Below are 16,475 nucleotides of genomic sequence, written 5' to 3' on the forward strand. Positions count from 1 at the left end.
AAAGACCGGAACCGGGCAGGCAGTGGGGAGGAGAAAGAGGGAGTAAAGGGAGAGTGGAGACTGGAGGTTGGGATTGCAGACAGCCCGGGAGGTGCGTCCTCCCGGTCGCCGAGCGCACAGCGCTGGAGGCAGACAGGGCTGAGGGGCGCTGGAGGAGCGACGGGATACTTTGTCCGCTTTTCGTTCGTCTTCCTCCCCAGCTGGGATTGGAGGGTGGCAGAGAAGAGGCCTGAGCAGGGTCGGGGCAGAGACGTCCTGAAACAAAGCTTCGGATCTCCCCCATCCCCCTTGGGTGAGACTAGGGGCAAGGAGCGAAAGAAGTGAACTCTGCTTTCCCTGCCCGATCTTGTCAGTTTCTCACCCGCTTTTTAAAAATGGGCTATTTGTTTGTCGATTTATTTGGCTCTTGGGAATAACTACTCACAGTTTTGGTTTAAAGAACCGTGTGTCCCTATGTCCGTACTAGGTGGTTTTAGCGGGGGAAATCCAAATCCTATGCCTTTGTTGACAGCAGACCTGTCCCTTATGCTTGAGTAGAACACTCTTTTACATTTATATAACTTGCCGAAATCTAGCAAAGTGAAAGTGAGGTTTCTAAGTGAGGCTTCCCAGATGTATTCTAGGAGTTACAGTTGTTCTAGTATTTTGATTTGGGATGAAGGCAAAAGGGGAGAACATCGTGTTCCCATGTAGAGTGAGAAAACCTATTTAAGTTGTGGTGGTGTTGTTATGAGTTGGGTTAGTTAAGCTTTAGCTATTTGAAACTTGAGGAGGATGCATCCTTAAAGCTTAGTATTCTAAAAACAAATCTAGGGTTATTGCTCTAAATTTATTTTGTGTTGAACTGGAGAATGTAATTTCACTCCATTATTGAAAAGTTGAATCTGGGACCCTTGGTTTTGTTCTCATTGATGGAGAAGAATGTAGTTACAAGAATGGAGAAGAAGTAGTTACAAGTTAGTCTGTTCAGCTTTCTTTGGGTAAATATTGTCATACCCAACTAACTTTTCTTCTTCTTCTTCTTCTTTTTTTAAATCTGCCTTTCAAAGAACTTCGATTCCAGATGGCAAATTCTATGAATGGCAGAAACCCTGGTGGTCGAGGAGGAAATCCCCGAAAAGGGCGAATTTTGGGTTTTATTGATGCTATCCAGGATGCAGTTGGCCCCCCTAAGCAAGCTGCAGCTGATCGTAGGACTGTGGAGAAAACTTGGAAACTCATGGACAAAGTGGTAAGTGGAATAGTGCCCATACATGGCCCTGTTCACCCTGGGTATGGTTTCTCAAGCTTTATTTATATATGCTGTTAATGATAATAATTATTGTTAGGGCAGTAATCTTTTTGTGTGGACTATTTTTCTTTTTTCCATTCTGTGTGTTTTGAAAAGTGGGATTCAGAGCAAAGACTTGTTTTTTTACTTTTTGTTCTACTCTACAAGGTTCAGAGTTCCTCTATATGACTCAGATATGCAAAGTTTTTACCATTGGCTGCTTTTTATGGGTGTATGGTCACAGTATGGTTTAGAAGTGTTTGTTCAGTCTTATGTGAGGTTGTGTTGCTCTTAGATAACAAAAAGGGTACAAACAATTTAAGAAAAGTCTCTGATGGAGCATTTAGAATACCACTTGTGTGATACTGAGAATGTTTACTGGGGAAAGAACCAGATTAGTCTTTAAGTGAGGAAGCAGTATTTGAGAGAGTTTCCATTTTGTTCTTTGAGAATTTGTCTTCATTAAGAAACTTTTTTAATGGTATACTTAGAGTTTCTTTCATCTACTATTCCATTTTGAAACAGGAAATCTTTTCCATTGCACATTGTTTATTGTGAAAGGAAAATTTATGTTGGGGGTGGAGGGGCTGAGCATGTCAGAAACTTCTGTGGTTTCTGCTTGTTGATTTCAGATGAACTCTATAATTTCACAAGAAGAAATCAAGCTGGATGTCAGTTCTTCGAGAAGTCCAGTTAAAGAGGCAACCTGAACACCATATAGGAATATACTGTAAAACTGTAGCTATCAGCACTAAGTAGGATTATGAAATAAATATGATTAAGATATAGCTTCCTGCTTTGTAAAAATTAAAGAATTTCTGCTTTTAAAGCAGTAACATTGTCCCTATATATTGGTAATACTTGTAGCACCTATGATATTATTTCATAGCTATTTGGTACTAATTATAAATTTAGTTGAGACTTTTGATACCTTTATAACTGCAGAAATGGAGGTTTAAAGAATATTCCTTTGTAAGGATGTGCTAAATTCTACATGAACTCATATGGTAGCATTCACCTTTGCTTTGGTTTGTTACTCTGTGCAAATATTGGCTACAGAAAAGCCACTGTCAGTAGTATTAGCAATACAGGCAAGTGCCAAGATTTCCTTTATTTTCTTTTATCCTTATGGAAAGTACAGATAAGATAGATGAATGATGGGCCTGTCATTCTGTGACCACTGGTGTTAAATGCAGAGCCAGAATATTTCTGCCAGATAAATATCCTTAGTTTTGGGCTTCAGTGTGACCTATTTAAGCTTCTGCCAATTTATTCAAATTGTTATATTAAAGTGCTCCAGACAGAATGATGTCATAGTGTCAGAACATTGCAACTTGCTGCTTGGGGTCAGGTTTTGGTTTTAACATTGGATACTTAAGAATGAGGAGTATGAAGTAGGAAAAATTGCATTTATTTGGCAGGCACAGTACTCTCTTTGCTTTTATAAAGAGTATGAATTTGAAGGTCATTCTCATTGCCTAAATCTTCAGTTGAGGTAAAAGAAGAAATTCAAGCCTTTTCTCTAATGTATGTTATGTAAATGGTCAACAAATAGTTCAGATTTTATAGGGGAACTGTTATTCCCTGTCCATACCCCTTCTTTGAGTGATCAAAATTTGAATATTTATGATGCAGGTTAGAACATCAAATAAAAAAGATTTATATAAGGAAGTGGTGAGCTATAGTTACTGTAAAGTCATTATTGAAACAGTAAAAAATGGTGTGCATAATTTTGGTCTACATGTGGTTGTTAACATAAGTTTTATCTGTTTTTAATTATTTCCCCATGAGTTATGGTAAAATGGATAGTTATTTGATGGTTAAGCATCTGGCATTGTTTGTTTTATTAACCCTTTTGTGGGTTTAGGTTTAGCTTCTGTAGCTGAGGAACTTGACTCACAAAGATATTGATCATCCAAAGTCTCTACTTAGTGGGATGTGGGTGCGGGTGTTGGCATGGGTTCTTTACTATGGCTTTCCCTGTTTATCTTCATTATTTGTCAAAGATGAAAATGATGAATGCATCTGTGGGCTTTGTGGGAAAAAAATCACAAATTGTCATAAAAGCATTCAATATGATTATTTCTTCTCTAACACATAGTAATAGAAAGGCACTGATACTTACTAATTAGTAGTATATTTTATTGAAATGTGTAAGGTGGAAGCATCCTCCACATGTGTTTATCTTATTTGTCAGTGGTGAGAGAATCAATGTTGTCTTGATGATTGCATCAGGAACTTTCTTATTAGTCTAAAAAGTTAATCTGATGACACATTCCCTGTTTTTTTTTTTCTCTTAAATATCTGCATTAGCATGAGTTTAGCCTGTCAACAAGAGAAAATAGTAAATTTCCAGGTTTAATTGGTTGTTAAGGAAAAGGCAAGATTAAGTGTGTAGTTAACACTTTTTTTTTCTTTAGGAAGCCTTTTCACTGGGCAGATCTTTGAAGTATAGTATAACTACAAAGTATAATAACTTTGTAGGTGATAATGAAGCAGTCTTAGATCATAAAGAAAACATCTAGTAAGTGTATCATTTCATCATTCCTTGGCCTTAGAATTTAAAATGATCAACTTAGATTCCAGTTCCAACTTACTGTTCTGTTTTCAGGGGACAGGCTTTCTCTCCAAGGTCACTTGAGAGTAGAAGAAAGTAATTGCTCAGTTGTGTTTCTTGTAAAATGTAGAGAGTTTTGTAACAACATCAGCAGCACAGAGTTAGCATAGTACAAGTATTGAGAAAAAGAATAGTAGCATATCCCAAAGCATCCAATTTATTTAGATTGTCTGGCCTTAACTCTGTGTGTCAGTTTAGGTCAATAGCTGACCCCTGATCTCTCAAGTCAGTGGTGCCTTTTTGATCCCGTGACAGAACTGCTACTCATGAATGTAAACCTAGGTTCAGATATATTCAAAATGAAATGTGGAGTTTGTTCCAAAGTTATTCCAGAGACAGACTTTTAGTAAACACTTAATAAGCATTTATTGAGGGCCTACTTTGTTCCTACTGAGTGCTTATTTCTGAGGATGCAAAGCTAGATAAAACATAGCCCTGCCCTTGACCTGTCCAGAAACTCTGAGAACAGCACCAGAGTCAGGCATGTAAATGGATAATTACCATTTGGTGTGGAAAGGACTGTAATACAGGCAGACCCAAGCAAAGTATAGTGGGAGCAGAGTGGAGAACAGCCATCTTGCTTTTCTGGCCACTGTTCAGATAGTTTTATGTCTGTATTCTGCTGGCCATTGCCTTTTAGGAATAGCATTTGTTGCTCTTGTTGGAAATGCTGAGGTGAGGGTAAGGAAATGATTGCTAATCATTATGGTCGGAATCATAATTTATTAATACGAGGTTCCTGAGTGTGGTTTTCACGAGAGTCTTAGCCAGGTGATGGAAAGCAGAAGAAACAATTTTCTATCTAATAGATGCTAAATGTACAGAGCATACATGGATGCTCGGGAAATTAGAAAATAATTAATTAATGCTAAAGACCAAAGCAAGTTGAGTACCCGCCTATGTTTTCGTCTTGCTGTCCTTGTCATTTATTTGAAATTACATTACGGAAGGAGTTTTAAAAGCATTTAAAAAGTGATGATGCCAAATAGACTTTTCCGGCCACTTACCTCTTGTACATTTAATACATTCGTCAAACTTGAAATATAATTCATTCTCTATCTTTATAATTTTACTGTGACCAGATATATTTTAAAGTTTGTCAATTAAAGATGCTTGGATTGTCAATTAAAGATGCTTGGATTATATACCAATATTTTTAAAAAGTAAAGTTTGTTTTTAAGTAAAATTTGTCATACTTCAAAGAAATATTTCATATGGAATGAAAGTTAGGTTTAGATGCCAGTGTTTTGTGTTTGTTGGTCTGAAGATTTCACCTTCCTAGGGACCTGAAATGGCATATCATTATTTGAATTATTTTCCTTCACATATTTCCTTTTCCTCTTTAATGTTGTCTTACCTTAGCAGAATTCCATGCCCTAACAGACTTGAACAGGGAATAGTAACACATTAAATGTCTGGACAATTTTGTTCGGACCCAGTAGGTTTTGTATTGGTGCTGAGATAAATGAAGTAATCCCAAAGTTTGCTACTTGTAACCTCTAGGAAAAGCTTCAATTGATGGAGTAAAAGACTTAAAAGACTCCTACCAGGAGTTACCATGGTTTATTCCTGTGATAGAAGACATACATTTAATGAACACTTCAATCTGTAATCTTTTAACTCTTAAGAGAAATTTTTCAGTAGATTGAATTGACTTCCTTTCTTTCAAAAGTTGCTATATATGCTGTTGATTTCTTCCTTCATTTATTAAATCCCAACTGTAAAAGGTAGACACTTATAAACAACCATGCCACACAGTAGAATGTAATAAGTGTGCTACTGTGGTATGAAGTGTTGTGTCACAGAGGTGTTAGAAGTGATGTTGCTGGCAGAGGGTGGAAAGCTGGTGAAAGCTGGTACTGTCAAGGTCTGTTTTTGGATTATCATGAAGTAGTGGGCATATTAGGCTGAAGGGATGATAAGTGATTGTTAAGTGAGAGCAGGTGAATTAAAGGATGATAGAAATTCTGACTGCTTTGGGAATTTGGATTTAATTTATTTGATAGGAAGATAACCATTGAAGTATTCTGTACAGGCAGAGGAAAAGTCAGCACTATCCCTTGATACGTTACTCTCTAGACTATGAAGATTGGATTAAGAGAAAAGAAACTGAAGGCAGTAAAAATTATGAAGAGGAATTAAAACAGTATGGGTAAGAAATCATCAAGGGTTGGTGTAAAGAATTGACAGTAGGTACAGCAAGTGTTGATTCAGAAGTGGACGACATTTTGGAGGTAAATATAGGTCTTTGTGATCCTTCAGTATTAGTATATGAAACAGAAGGTGAAGTGAAAGTGACTCTTGAGGTTTTCAGCCTAGTTGACTTTGAAGGCAGTGATGCCCTTAATGAGATAAGGAACATAGGAAGGAAAAGAGGGGGTTGGTGTATAAGTTTGTTTGCTGCCATGTAGACTGCGTTTCACCTGCCAGAGAGAAATCCATTTTGAAGTCAGAATGAGTGTGCAGTTCCAGAAAGAAGTTGAAACTAATGTGTATTTGGTAGATGTGTTCATAAGGTTAGCATCTCAATCTTTAGAACTGCAATAGATTTCTTATGAAGAGAAGAGAGTCAGAGACAAAGTCAGATAAGCAAAAATTTGAAGCATGGGGAGTATAATTAGAGGGCAGTGAAGGAAACAGAATCCTACAAAGAACAGGGATGAGAAAGGTAGAAAAATAATTGGGGTATATTGATTTTTTGGGGAGAAACAACTTTCAGAAGGTAGTTTCAAGTTCTGTTAATACTAAGTTCAAGTTCAGGTAGAGAAAACCAAACAGCAAAAAGAAGGGACTCATTGAATTTCATGACTCAAGGGCATTGCTGATATTTATAGAGTAACTTCACTTATATGATGGGGCTATATTAAATGAGTATGTAGGTCATTTAAAAAATATTCTGGAGTTGTAACAGATAAATAGGAAGAAAGTTCTGATTGCTTGAGAATTTAAGGAGAGTTGAAACTAACTCTCGGAGTGTATTGTGGCAGGGTTCATGATAGGAGAGGTTATAGATTTATGGGAAGGGATGCAGGTAGAGAATGACTTAAGATGTAAGGGAAGAAGAAATAACAGCATAAGTGGCATTCTAGATTATAATGTGGGAGGGAAAAGCTAGGAACAAGTAGCAGAGTTAACCAGTAGTAGATAAATGTATCTTCCACTTAGACAAGAGGGAAGTAAAGGAAAATACAGAGAAGTACTGAAGGAATTTATAAATTTCACGTTGGATTGTTAGAAAGTAAATTAAGGCATATTATTTGTAATTTTAAGCCATGTTTTAATATTGTATATTATGGAATAGACATTATATATTTTAGGCAGTTTTCTAGCAATTAAGTGGATAAATAAGAAAACAATTGAAATGGAAATCTTTTCTCATCTTTTATATTAAAATCATCTTATATGCTGTGACTTTAATAGTACTACCATGCTATTTTTATGCATTCTGGTTATTAAGTTTTGTTTTTTAAAATGTGTTTATATATTGCTGAGTAATGAAAGATGTATTTTGGTAATATTCAACAACATTTTATAGCTTTTTAGCATGTTAATATTTAAATAATCATTAAGCGTACTCTTAACACAGCTGCTTTTAAAAGTAGTTATTAATGTTCTACCTGTTAAGAGATTGAGTACTTATCCCCAAATCTGAGAATCTCTCAGGTTTGAAAAAACTAGATGATTCCATGTAATATTACCTGGGTTTGGACTTATTTCCTACATAGAACATTCCAAATACTTTAAAGTTTTCAGTTAGCATGAAGAACTTTATCAGCTAAAAGAACTTTTAAAAATCATGACTTTCAACAAAGTGTATAGTGCCTTTGATCTCATTCTCATACCTTGACCAGATATGCAGAGAATATAAAATATGGACAGAAAAAATACTAGGAAAAAAATGAGTACTGATTATGGGGCACTGAGAAGAACATTTTGCATTTTCTTTTCTAAGAATTGTAACACACTAAGATGTTTCCAGAAGAAGAACCCTGAGCAAGGTTGCAGAGCTAATAAGGGGCAAGGCCTGATCCTAGGCTTGCTTTGAACCTTGTTTGCAAGTAATATTTTAGCTATCTAATAACTCTTTCTTACATTTTAGCTGAAAATTTAAATTATGGAATGACTAGACATCTCTTTAAATGTTAAAAGTACTCCCAGATAATTAATGGTTTTGAAATTATTGTAGTAGTAACATCCTAATTTTATATTTGTGCCTTTGCTTTGATATGGTAGAATATATATGTTTGTGAATACATATTTATTGAAATACATATATGGTATATGCATTTTTTTTTGGAATGGGTTCCAGGGATTGAACTCAGGGGCATTCAACCACTGAGCCACATTCCCAGCCCTATTTTGTATTTTATTAGAGACTGGGTCTCACTGAGTTGCTTAGTGCCTCACTGTTGCCAAGACTGGCAATCCTCCTGTCTTAGCCTTCTGAGCTGCTGGAAATAGAGGCATGTGCCACTGCACCCATCTATAGTATATGCATTTTATACATTTATTTTATATATTTGAAGCAGTGCAGACTACGTGTACAGAGTCTTCTTAAAAAATCTTTAAAAACTCTTAAATATGGAAATCAATTGTGTACTGATGGGGACTGGAGGTGTAGTTCAGTGGCATTGTGCTTGCCTAGCATGTGTGATACCCTGGTTTCTATCCCCTGCACAACTATCAACAAGAACACCAACAGCAAAAATTGAATGAGAGAGTACCTGATTCTTAAGTCCAAACATCAGGGTTCTGAGCAGCAACCTTAGCTAGTTGCATTTCTGTTTTAGTATTGTCATTTCCAAATGAGGAGATTTTTCTTGGTGATTCCAAAGTCCTCTTTAGGACTCCAAAATTCTTTGAGTCAATATCCATATATATAGGGAGCTTGTAAAACAATCCAAAATCCAACTAACCCAATTAATATATAGACAAATGAGTTAAATAGATATTTCTCAAGAGAAATACAAATTCTAGTAAATACATGAAAAATATTCAACATGGCTTATGATCAGGGAAATGCAAATCAAAAGTACATTGAGATTTTATCTCACTGCAGTTAGAATGGCAGTCATTAAGAATAAAAATAAGTGCTCATGAGAATGTTCGGGAAAAGAAACATTTATATACTGTTTTTGGGATTGTAAATTAGTCTAATCACTATGGAATCCTCAAAAGACTTGGAACAGAACCATCACATGTTGCAACTATACCACTTCTTGCTTTTTTTCCAGAAGAATTAAATTCAGCATACTGTAATGATTCATGCATACCCATGTTTATAGCAGCGCAGTTCACAATAGCCAAGTTATAGAACCAGCCTAGGTGTCTGTCAACAGATGAGTGGATAAAGAAAGTAAGGTATATATTCACAGTGGAGTTTTACTCAGCCATAAAGAGAAGAAATTATGTCATGTGCAGGAAAACAGATGCAACTTGAGAGCATTACATTAAGTGAAATAAGTCAGACTCAGAAAGTCAAAGGTCCTATGTCTTTCCTCATACCTGCAAGCTAGAGAGAAGAAAGGAAAAAATAAGGAGAATATCATGAAAATTGAAGGAAGACCAGTAGAGTATAGGAGGGGGAACAGGAGGAGGGAGGAAGGGGGAATAAAAGGGAAGATACTGGAGAATGAAATTGACCACATTATGTTGTATTCATATACAAGTATGTCACAATGAATCCCACTATTATGTGTAATTTTAATTCACCAATAAAAAAAATTAAGTCAGTGACTACAATGGAGTTTTTAGCCTAATTCCAATACTAAATGCTTTGACTTTTAGTTCAAGAGAAGAGTGATATTGCTAATGAAACAATTCTTTTATGCACTCGTTGACGCCCTAAGAAGTTTATAATTTTATAATGGGGCTGTGGATTTGTTTCTTTGTGAAAGCTCTCTGTATTGGAACCAGCTTTCATTCTAGGGAGCAACTCATTTATTTCTAGAAGAGGTCTAAGCCATTTGAATGTGAACTTGAATCTTGTGGTTAGCTTGATTTTTCTCCTTAATATACTGTTTCTAGAAAAGCCATTTTTCTTTCTCTGGCTTTTGCAGTTCCTTGAACATAGCAGGCACTCAATAAATATTTATCGAATGGAATTGAATTTGACTTGCTTTGAAGTTATAGTCCTGGTGTAGGGTTATTCATTTTCGGCAGGAACTGTCATAAGTCACGGAGTTTAATAGTAATCCTACTGATGAACTGCACACTCAGTGGCATATAGTAGTTCAGAGTTGTATGTTGCACTTTCCAAGTGCAAATTCAGAAAACAGTGTGACCCAGAGGCTTGATGAACTGATTCCAGTCTATTTCAGTTTTCTGGTGCCACTTAACCTACAGCCTTCCCACGCTTCCATCTTTTAGAATAACTGCTTTTACTTTCAACATGTTTTGCTCTCTTGTGCCTCTGAAACCTACCACACTGCTCTGTCTGAAATCTTCTTTTTTATTTTTTGTTTCAAATTTAGGTGTGCTTTTCTTGATGCTCCTGTGAATTTGAGTGAGCTGCTTCTTTTCTCCTGTAGCACTTTGTTTGCACTTTCCTCTATCATGGTCCTAAATTCTCCTATAATTCTTTCTTGATCCACCAGGCTTGCCCACTAGAAAACTCCCTGAGGGCAGGTCTGTGATTTATTCCTGTCCGTATTCCCATTGCTGAAAACAGTGCCTGACATATAAACCTTTGTTGAATTAACACATGGGTTCTGAAGTTCATGTAAATTTACTAATGAACTAAAATAAAAATGGAAATGAGTTTAGAAGGAACCATTAATTATATGCCTGATTCTAATTAAATTGTGATATAGTTAGAAAGATCAGCTTGAGATTCAGAAGATGCAGGCTCTTGTGTTGGATTAATGATTTTTTAATAGTCCCTTAATCTTTGAAGTTCTTAGTTTTCTTATCTGAAAATGGATGAATTGGATGGGATCTTTACTAAGATCCCTTAGAGCAAGAATTACATTGCTCCTAAGTTAATTATGGAGAACTAGGTCTTTTCTGCCAGACTCCTTAAGGCAAGAAGTATATTCTAGTCATCTATAATTTCTTGGCACTAAACTCAATACCTGATATATCATAGTTATTTAAACAATTTTGCCCAATGAAACAATACATTCCAACATGGAATTAAATTTTAAATAAAGCAAATGAGGCAAAGATTAGGTAAAGAATAGTGAAATGAATATCCCTAAAGCTTAAAATTATCTTTCAGAGAACAGTTATTTAGAGTGTCTGAAAAAATACCTGACAGAAAATTTTCAACAATTATTTAAAAAACTGACCACTGGAGGAAATGAATTGGAAGCTGCCTTGTCCACTAACTACAAGTTAATGATTTGTCAATATGTGACATGTTGTACAAATACATGTTGCTGAAATTAAACTGTGTTGGCTTCAGGAAGTTGGTGGCAGTGTTCTTGAAACTTCTGTATATTTGTGATAGTATCTTTTGGTTTAAAGAATGGAAAAACCATGTCCTATTTCAATCAGGATTTGTTTAATCACAGACATATTTGGATCTTAATCAGTCTTTTGGGAGCAGTGAGCTTCCCTGGTTATACCAGTGTATCACACAAGTAAAAAAGTGGTAGAAAAGCTATATATGTTCATAAATCTTTGTTTTGTTTAATAAATGAGATACCATCTTACCTTTTCAGAAATTTTTTGGAGATCAAAATAATCTTATATTTAAACTAAGCCTATATCTGGATTATTAATTTGAATACTTGTAGAATATGATTATGAAAATAAACTATAATACCTTAGGTTAAAAACATTCTATATGTATGTATTTGTACATTTCCCCCAAAATAAGTGAACTGGTTAGTCCATTCATTATTCATTTATTAGTTATATACTATGTTCTAAAGAATTCTGTTTTGTACACTGTATGCAAAGTGGAAGAAGACATAGTAATGTCTTAGGTTAATGTGAGAATTAGTTGTCTTAAATTAAAGGCTGATGCTTGGTAATTTGATCCAGATCCCCCTACCCCTCAATGCAATAATTTCTTAAAGAAAGCAATTTGATAGCATAAGTATTCTTTTTTTCATTTGCTGTTACATTAATTGGTTGTGTTTGTGGTTCTTGAAATGATTATTTTTCTGTTTGTCCTAGGCTTTTTGTGAGTATCATGTTTTTTGAATATTGAAACCCTTATCATTTGGAGGGGACTTTTAAAGATAAAGAATACAAAATGGATATGAAAGTGAATTTTTCTTCTAGAATTTATCTACAGATACCAGTGACATAATCTAGACTAGTTTTTGGCTCTGTACATTTTTTTTTTTTCTGGTACCAAGGATTGGACTCAGAGGGGCTTAAACACTGAGCCACATCCCTAACCCTTTTTATTTTTATTTTTTTTATTTTGAGTGTCTTACTAAGTTGGTGAGGCTGGCTTTGAACTTGCAATTCTCCTGCCTCAGCCTCCTGAGTTGCTGGGATTACAGGTGTACACCACCATTTCTGGATGTTTTTTGATTCTCTTCTGTTACTCACACATATCTTCTAGTCCTTGGCGAACTGGACCTTTTTGCTGCCATCATAGATGGTAGGCACTGTAGGCGCTTGAAATATTCCTGGAACCATTCTTTTTTTTTTTTTTTCAGTATTATTTAAATTTTGAAAAAAATTGCATTTTAGGTATACAACATGATATTTTTATATGCATGTATAGTGAAATGATTACCTCAGAAAAATTAACATGTCCAATTACCTTCTGTAATTAGTTACCTTTGGTTTTTTGGTTAAAAACACATAAAATCTATCCTCCTGGCCACTTTTCAACATACGAGATATTATTAACCATAGTCTTCATGCTACATATTAGATCTCTAGGTTTGTTCATTCTACTTAACTACCATTTGCACCCTTTTACCTGCTTCTTCCCATTCTCCTCCCCCTCCCTGCCTTTAATTACCAGCGTTCTACTCTGTTTCTATTTATTTGATTAAGTTTTACATTCTTTATATAAACGAAATCAGTTATTTTCTTTCTATGCCTTGCTTGTATCGGACTGCTGACAATGATTTCTTTATAGAAGTGGCTGCACACCTTATATACAACTTCCAGTAAACCCAAAATCTTATGTCCAACTCAGCTTCTCATCTGCAAGATTCCAGAAATGCCTATTGCCCATTCCAGTTCACCTAGTGGGGTAAAGTGTGATGGAAGTGAAGTCATACTGGAAGGAGACAAATTTTAATAAATTGTATTTAAGACATTTTACTATTAAAACGTTTAAAAAATTATGATCATATGACTATATGAGCATATGATTATGATATGTGATGAGGACCTAGAAGGTCATGTGTCCCCGGGGCACGGAAGCTTACACTTCACCATCTTCTCAGTAAATCTGACTTTATGTATACATTTTGTCTTTTGTAAATTACTGCACTATTACACTACTTACGCTTTTGTACATTTTCCAAAGATTTTAAGAAATGTTTAATCGAATGGTTCTTTTTTTTTGATAGTTATTTCCTGTATAACCATTTATTTTATTTTTATATTTTTATTTTTTATTTATTTTTCTTTTTAGATACACATGACAGTAGAATGTATTTTGACATAATTTACATACGTGGAGTACAATTCATTCTAATTAGGATCTCATTCTTATGGTTGTGCATGATGTGGTGTTTCACTGGTTGTGTATTCATATATATGAACTTAGGAAAGTTCTGTCCTACTCATTCTACTGTCTTTCCTCTTCCTACACCCCCTTCCCTCATTCCCCTTTGTCTAATCCAGTGAACTTCTATTCTCCCCACTGCTGACCTTATTGTGTACTAGTATTCATACATCAGAGAGAACACTTGGAATTGGACAGTTCTTGATATTCCAGTTGGATGGGTGAAATGAGCTGAGCTTACTTATTCTTGGCTAAATCACATGAGCATGTGGAAGTGAATGCAGCACATAGTAGAATTACTACCCTTTTCTGGTGGCAGAGGCATTTTCAGTTCTGCAGGCAGCCCTGAATGCCCCAGTGGTTGGGTGGCACCTGCTGCAGTGACTGGGCATCCATGTTTATAGGCCTAGTAGATGATGTGGGGAGGTGGAAAAGACTCGTTCTGACCTGACACCCATTTAACTACTTAATAACTCAGTTGTTAAAATTGCGCCTCTTTGTTTTATTCTCCTCAGGGTAGAGAAATAATATACCAAAACATTAATTAAAATCTATGAGAGAGCTTTAGCTGGGAGTTCAGTGTAGTAAAATAATGTCTAAGTGTGGGACATTGTTTGCTAGCTGAAAAGGGCCATTTCCTCATTTTTATTAAAAAAAATAAAGAGGTCAGTGGTATATAGCAATCAGCGCATTTAGACATTGTAGAAGATAATTAAATGTTAGGGGTTGAAAGTTAGGATGTGGTATAGTAAAGCCTGCACTAGAGAAGAAGAGAATAGGATTTGATTGTATTAAGACAAATGTGAAAATTTGCTAGTTCTTCATAAACAGGAGTTAGTAACTTAATATCATAACTAATATTATGGAAAATGATGAAATACAGCAAAGGTTTATTCATTTCTCATTTTTCTTTGAAGAAAAATATGATTCATTTAAGAATATTTTATTTTTGTCTTTGTTTTTAGGTAAGACTGTGCCAAAATCCTAAACTTCAGTTGAAAAATAGCCCACCTTATATACTTGATATTTTACCTGATACATATCAGCATTTGCGACTTATATTGAGCAAATATGATGACAACCAGAAACTTGCCCAACTGAGTGAGAATGAGTATTTTAAAATTTACATTGATAGTCTAATGAAGAAGTCAAAACGAGCAATAAGACTTTTTAAAGAGGGCAAAGAGAGGATGTATGAAGAACAGTCACAGGACAGGTAAGAATATTTCAACTTATTATTTTTTTAGTATTGTCATTTAATGTTGCCTTTTTTTGCCTTATAGTTGACATAAATGTCACCATGTATTTATTTTGGAGAAAATGTCATTCACTTTTTATGTTTGCTTTTCACATTGTTTAATGTTTTACATAAATTTGTTTATGATGATAGCTAGTTCATGAGTGTGTTCTTATTTTCCTAATTGACTTTATTTTAAGGAACAGTTTTAGGTTCACAGAAATATTATGCAGAAAGTGTAGTTTTCACCACCCCCCCTTTTGTATAATTCACATTTGTTTGCAAGGTACATTTGTTATAGTTGATGAACCAATATTGATACATTATTATTGACTAAAACCTAGAGTTTACATTAGGGTTTACTGTTTGTTTCATGATTCTGTGGTTCATAAATACATAATATAATTGTCTACCATTGAAGTATCATAAAAAATAGTTCCAATGTTCTAAAAATGCCCTGTGCTCCACCTGTTTTCCCCACCCCTTCCTAACTCCTGAGTCCCTGGCAACTACTGATTTTTGACTGTCTCCATAGTTGCCTTCACCTGATGTCCTATAATGGGACTCATACAATATGTAACTTTCTGACTGGCTTCACTTAATACACATTTAAGAATTCTCCATGTCTTTTTATAGCTTGATAGTTCATTTCTTTTTTTTTTTTTAATTTGATTTTTATTTTTACATACTGCATTTTGTACACAAATGGGGTACAACTTTTCATTTCTATGGTTGTGCACATTGTAGATTCATACCATTCTTGTAATCATACATGTACATAGGGTAATGATGTCTCTCTCATTCCACCATCTTTCATATCCCCGCCCCCTCTTCCCTCTCATTACTCTTTATATAATCTAAAGTTCCTAAATTCTTCCCCTACCTGCCACCCCCATTATGTATCATCCTTAACTTATCAGAGAAAACATTTGGCCTTGGGTTTTTGGACTTGACCTATTTCACTTTGCATGATATTCTCTAGTTCTATCCATTTATCTGGAAATGCCATAATATTATTTTTCTTTATGACTGAATAATATTCCATTGTGTATATATACCACAGTTTCTTTATCCATTCATCTGCTGAAGGGCATCTAGGTTGGTTCCACAATCTAGCTATTAAGAATTGAACTGCTATAAACATTGTTGTGGCTGCGTCATAATACTCCATTTTATGGTTATGCCACAGTTTGTTTTTCTGCTCATATATTGAAGAACATCTTGATTACTTCTAATTTTTGGCAATTATGTGCAAAAGCTACTATAAATGAGTGTGCATGCAGGTTTCTGTATGCATGTAAGCTTTTGAGTAAACACCTAAGAGCATGGTTTCTGGATTATATGATATGTCCATGCTTAGCTTTGTAAGCTCCTAGACTATCTTCCAAAGTGGCTACACCATTTCACATCCCCACCAGGGATGAATTAGAATACCCAGTGTGCTATTTCCACATCAGCATTTGGGATTGGAGACAAAGGTGTTTAAGACACAGTTGGATTGAATCTCTGGGTGTCATAACCATAGGTAGGAGATGTAGAATCAGTCTCTCTACTTATTATTACATGGCAAACTGGACTGGTGTGGTGGAGACTGAAGGGACATCAGCTGAGTCCTTTTATGGTCAGGGTTCTTAACATAGAGATTCCTCATTAATGTTTGTTGTTTGGCTTTTTCATTATTTAATTTCATGATCCACATTAAGCC

General features: G+C 35.2%; 1 protein-coding gene across 7 annotated transcripts in view; it reads left to right on the forward strand.

Moving 5' to 3' along the window:
* Positions 1-16,475, forward strand: part of Cblb (Cbl proto-oncogene B) — a 207,414-nt gene that overhangs the window by 549 nt on the left and 190,390 nt on the right. For 5 of the 7 annotated variants that reach the window (XM_047563577.1, XM_047563572.1, XM_047563578.1 and 2 more), the window contains exons 2-3: positions 1,050-1,231; positions 14,499-14,749. In XM_047563577.1, the coding sequence (XP_047419533.1) occupies positions 1,064-1,231; positions 14,499-14,749 (419 nt within the window). In that variant the 5' untranslated portion in view covers positions 1,050-1,063. Of the gene's footprint in view, positions 1-20; positions 293-1,049; positions 1,232-14,498; positions 14,750-16,475 lie in introns of those variants that run through there. The other 2 variants (XM_047563579.1, XM_047563575.1) reach the window with 2 other exon arrangements.

The sequence above is a fragment of the Sciurus carolinensis genome, chromosome 9 (genome assembly GCF_902686445.1).
Source record: "Sciurus carolinensis chromosome 9, mSciCar1.2, whole genome shotgun sequence".
NCBI lineage: Eukaryota > Metazoa > Chordata > Mammalia > Rodentia > Sciuridae > Sciurus > Sciurus carolinensis.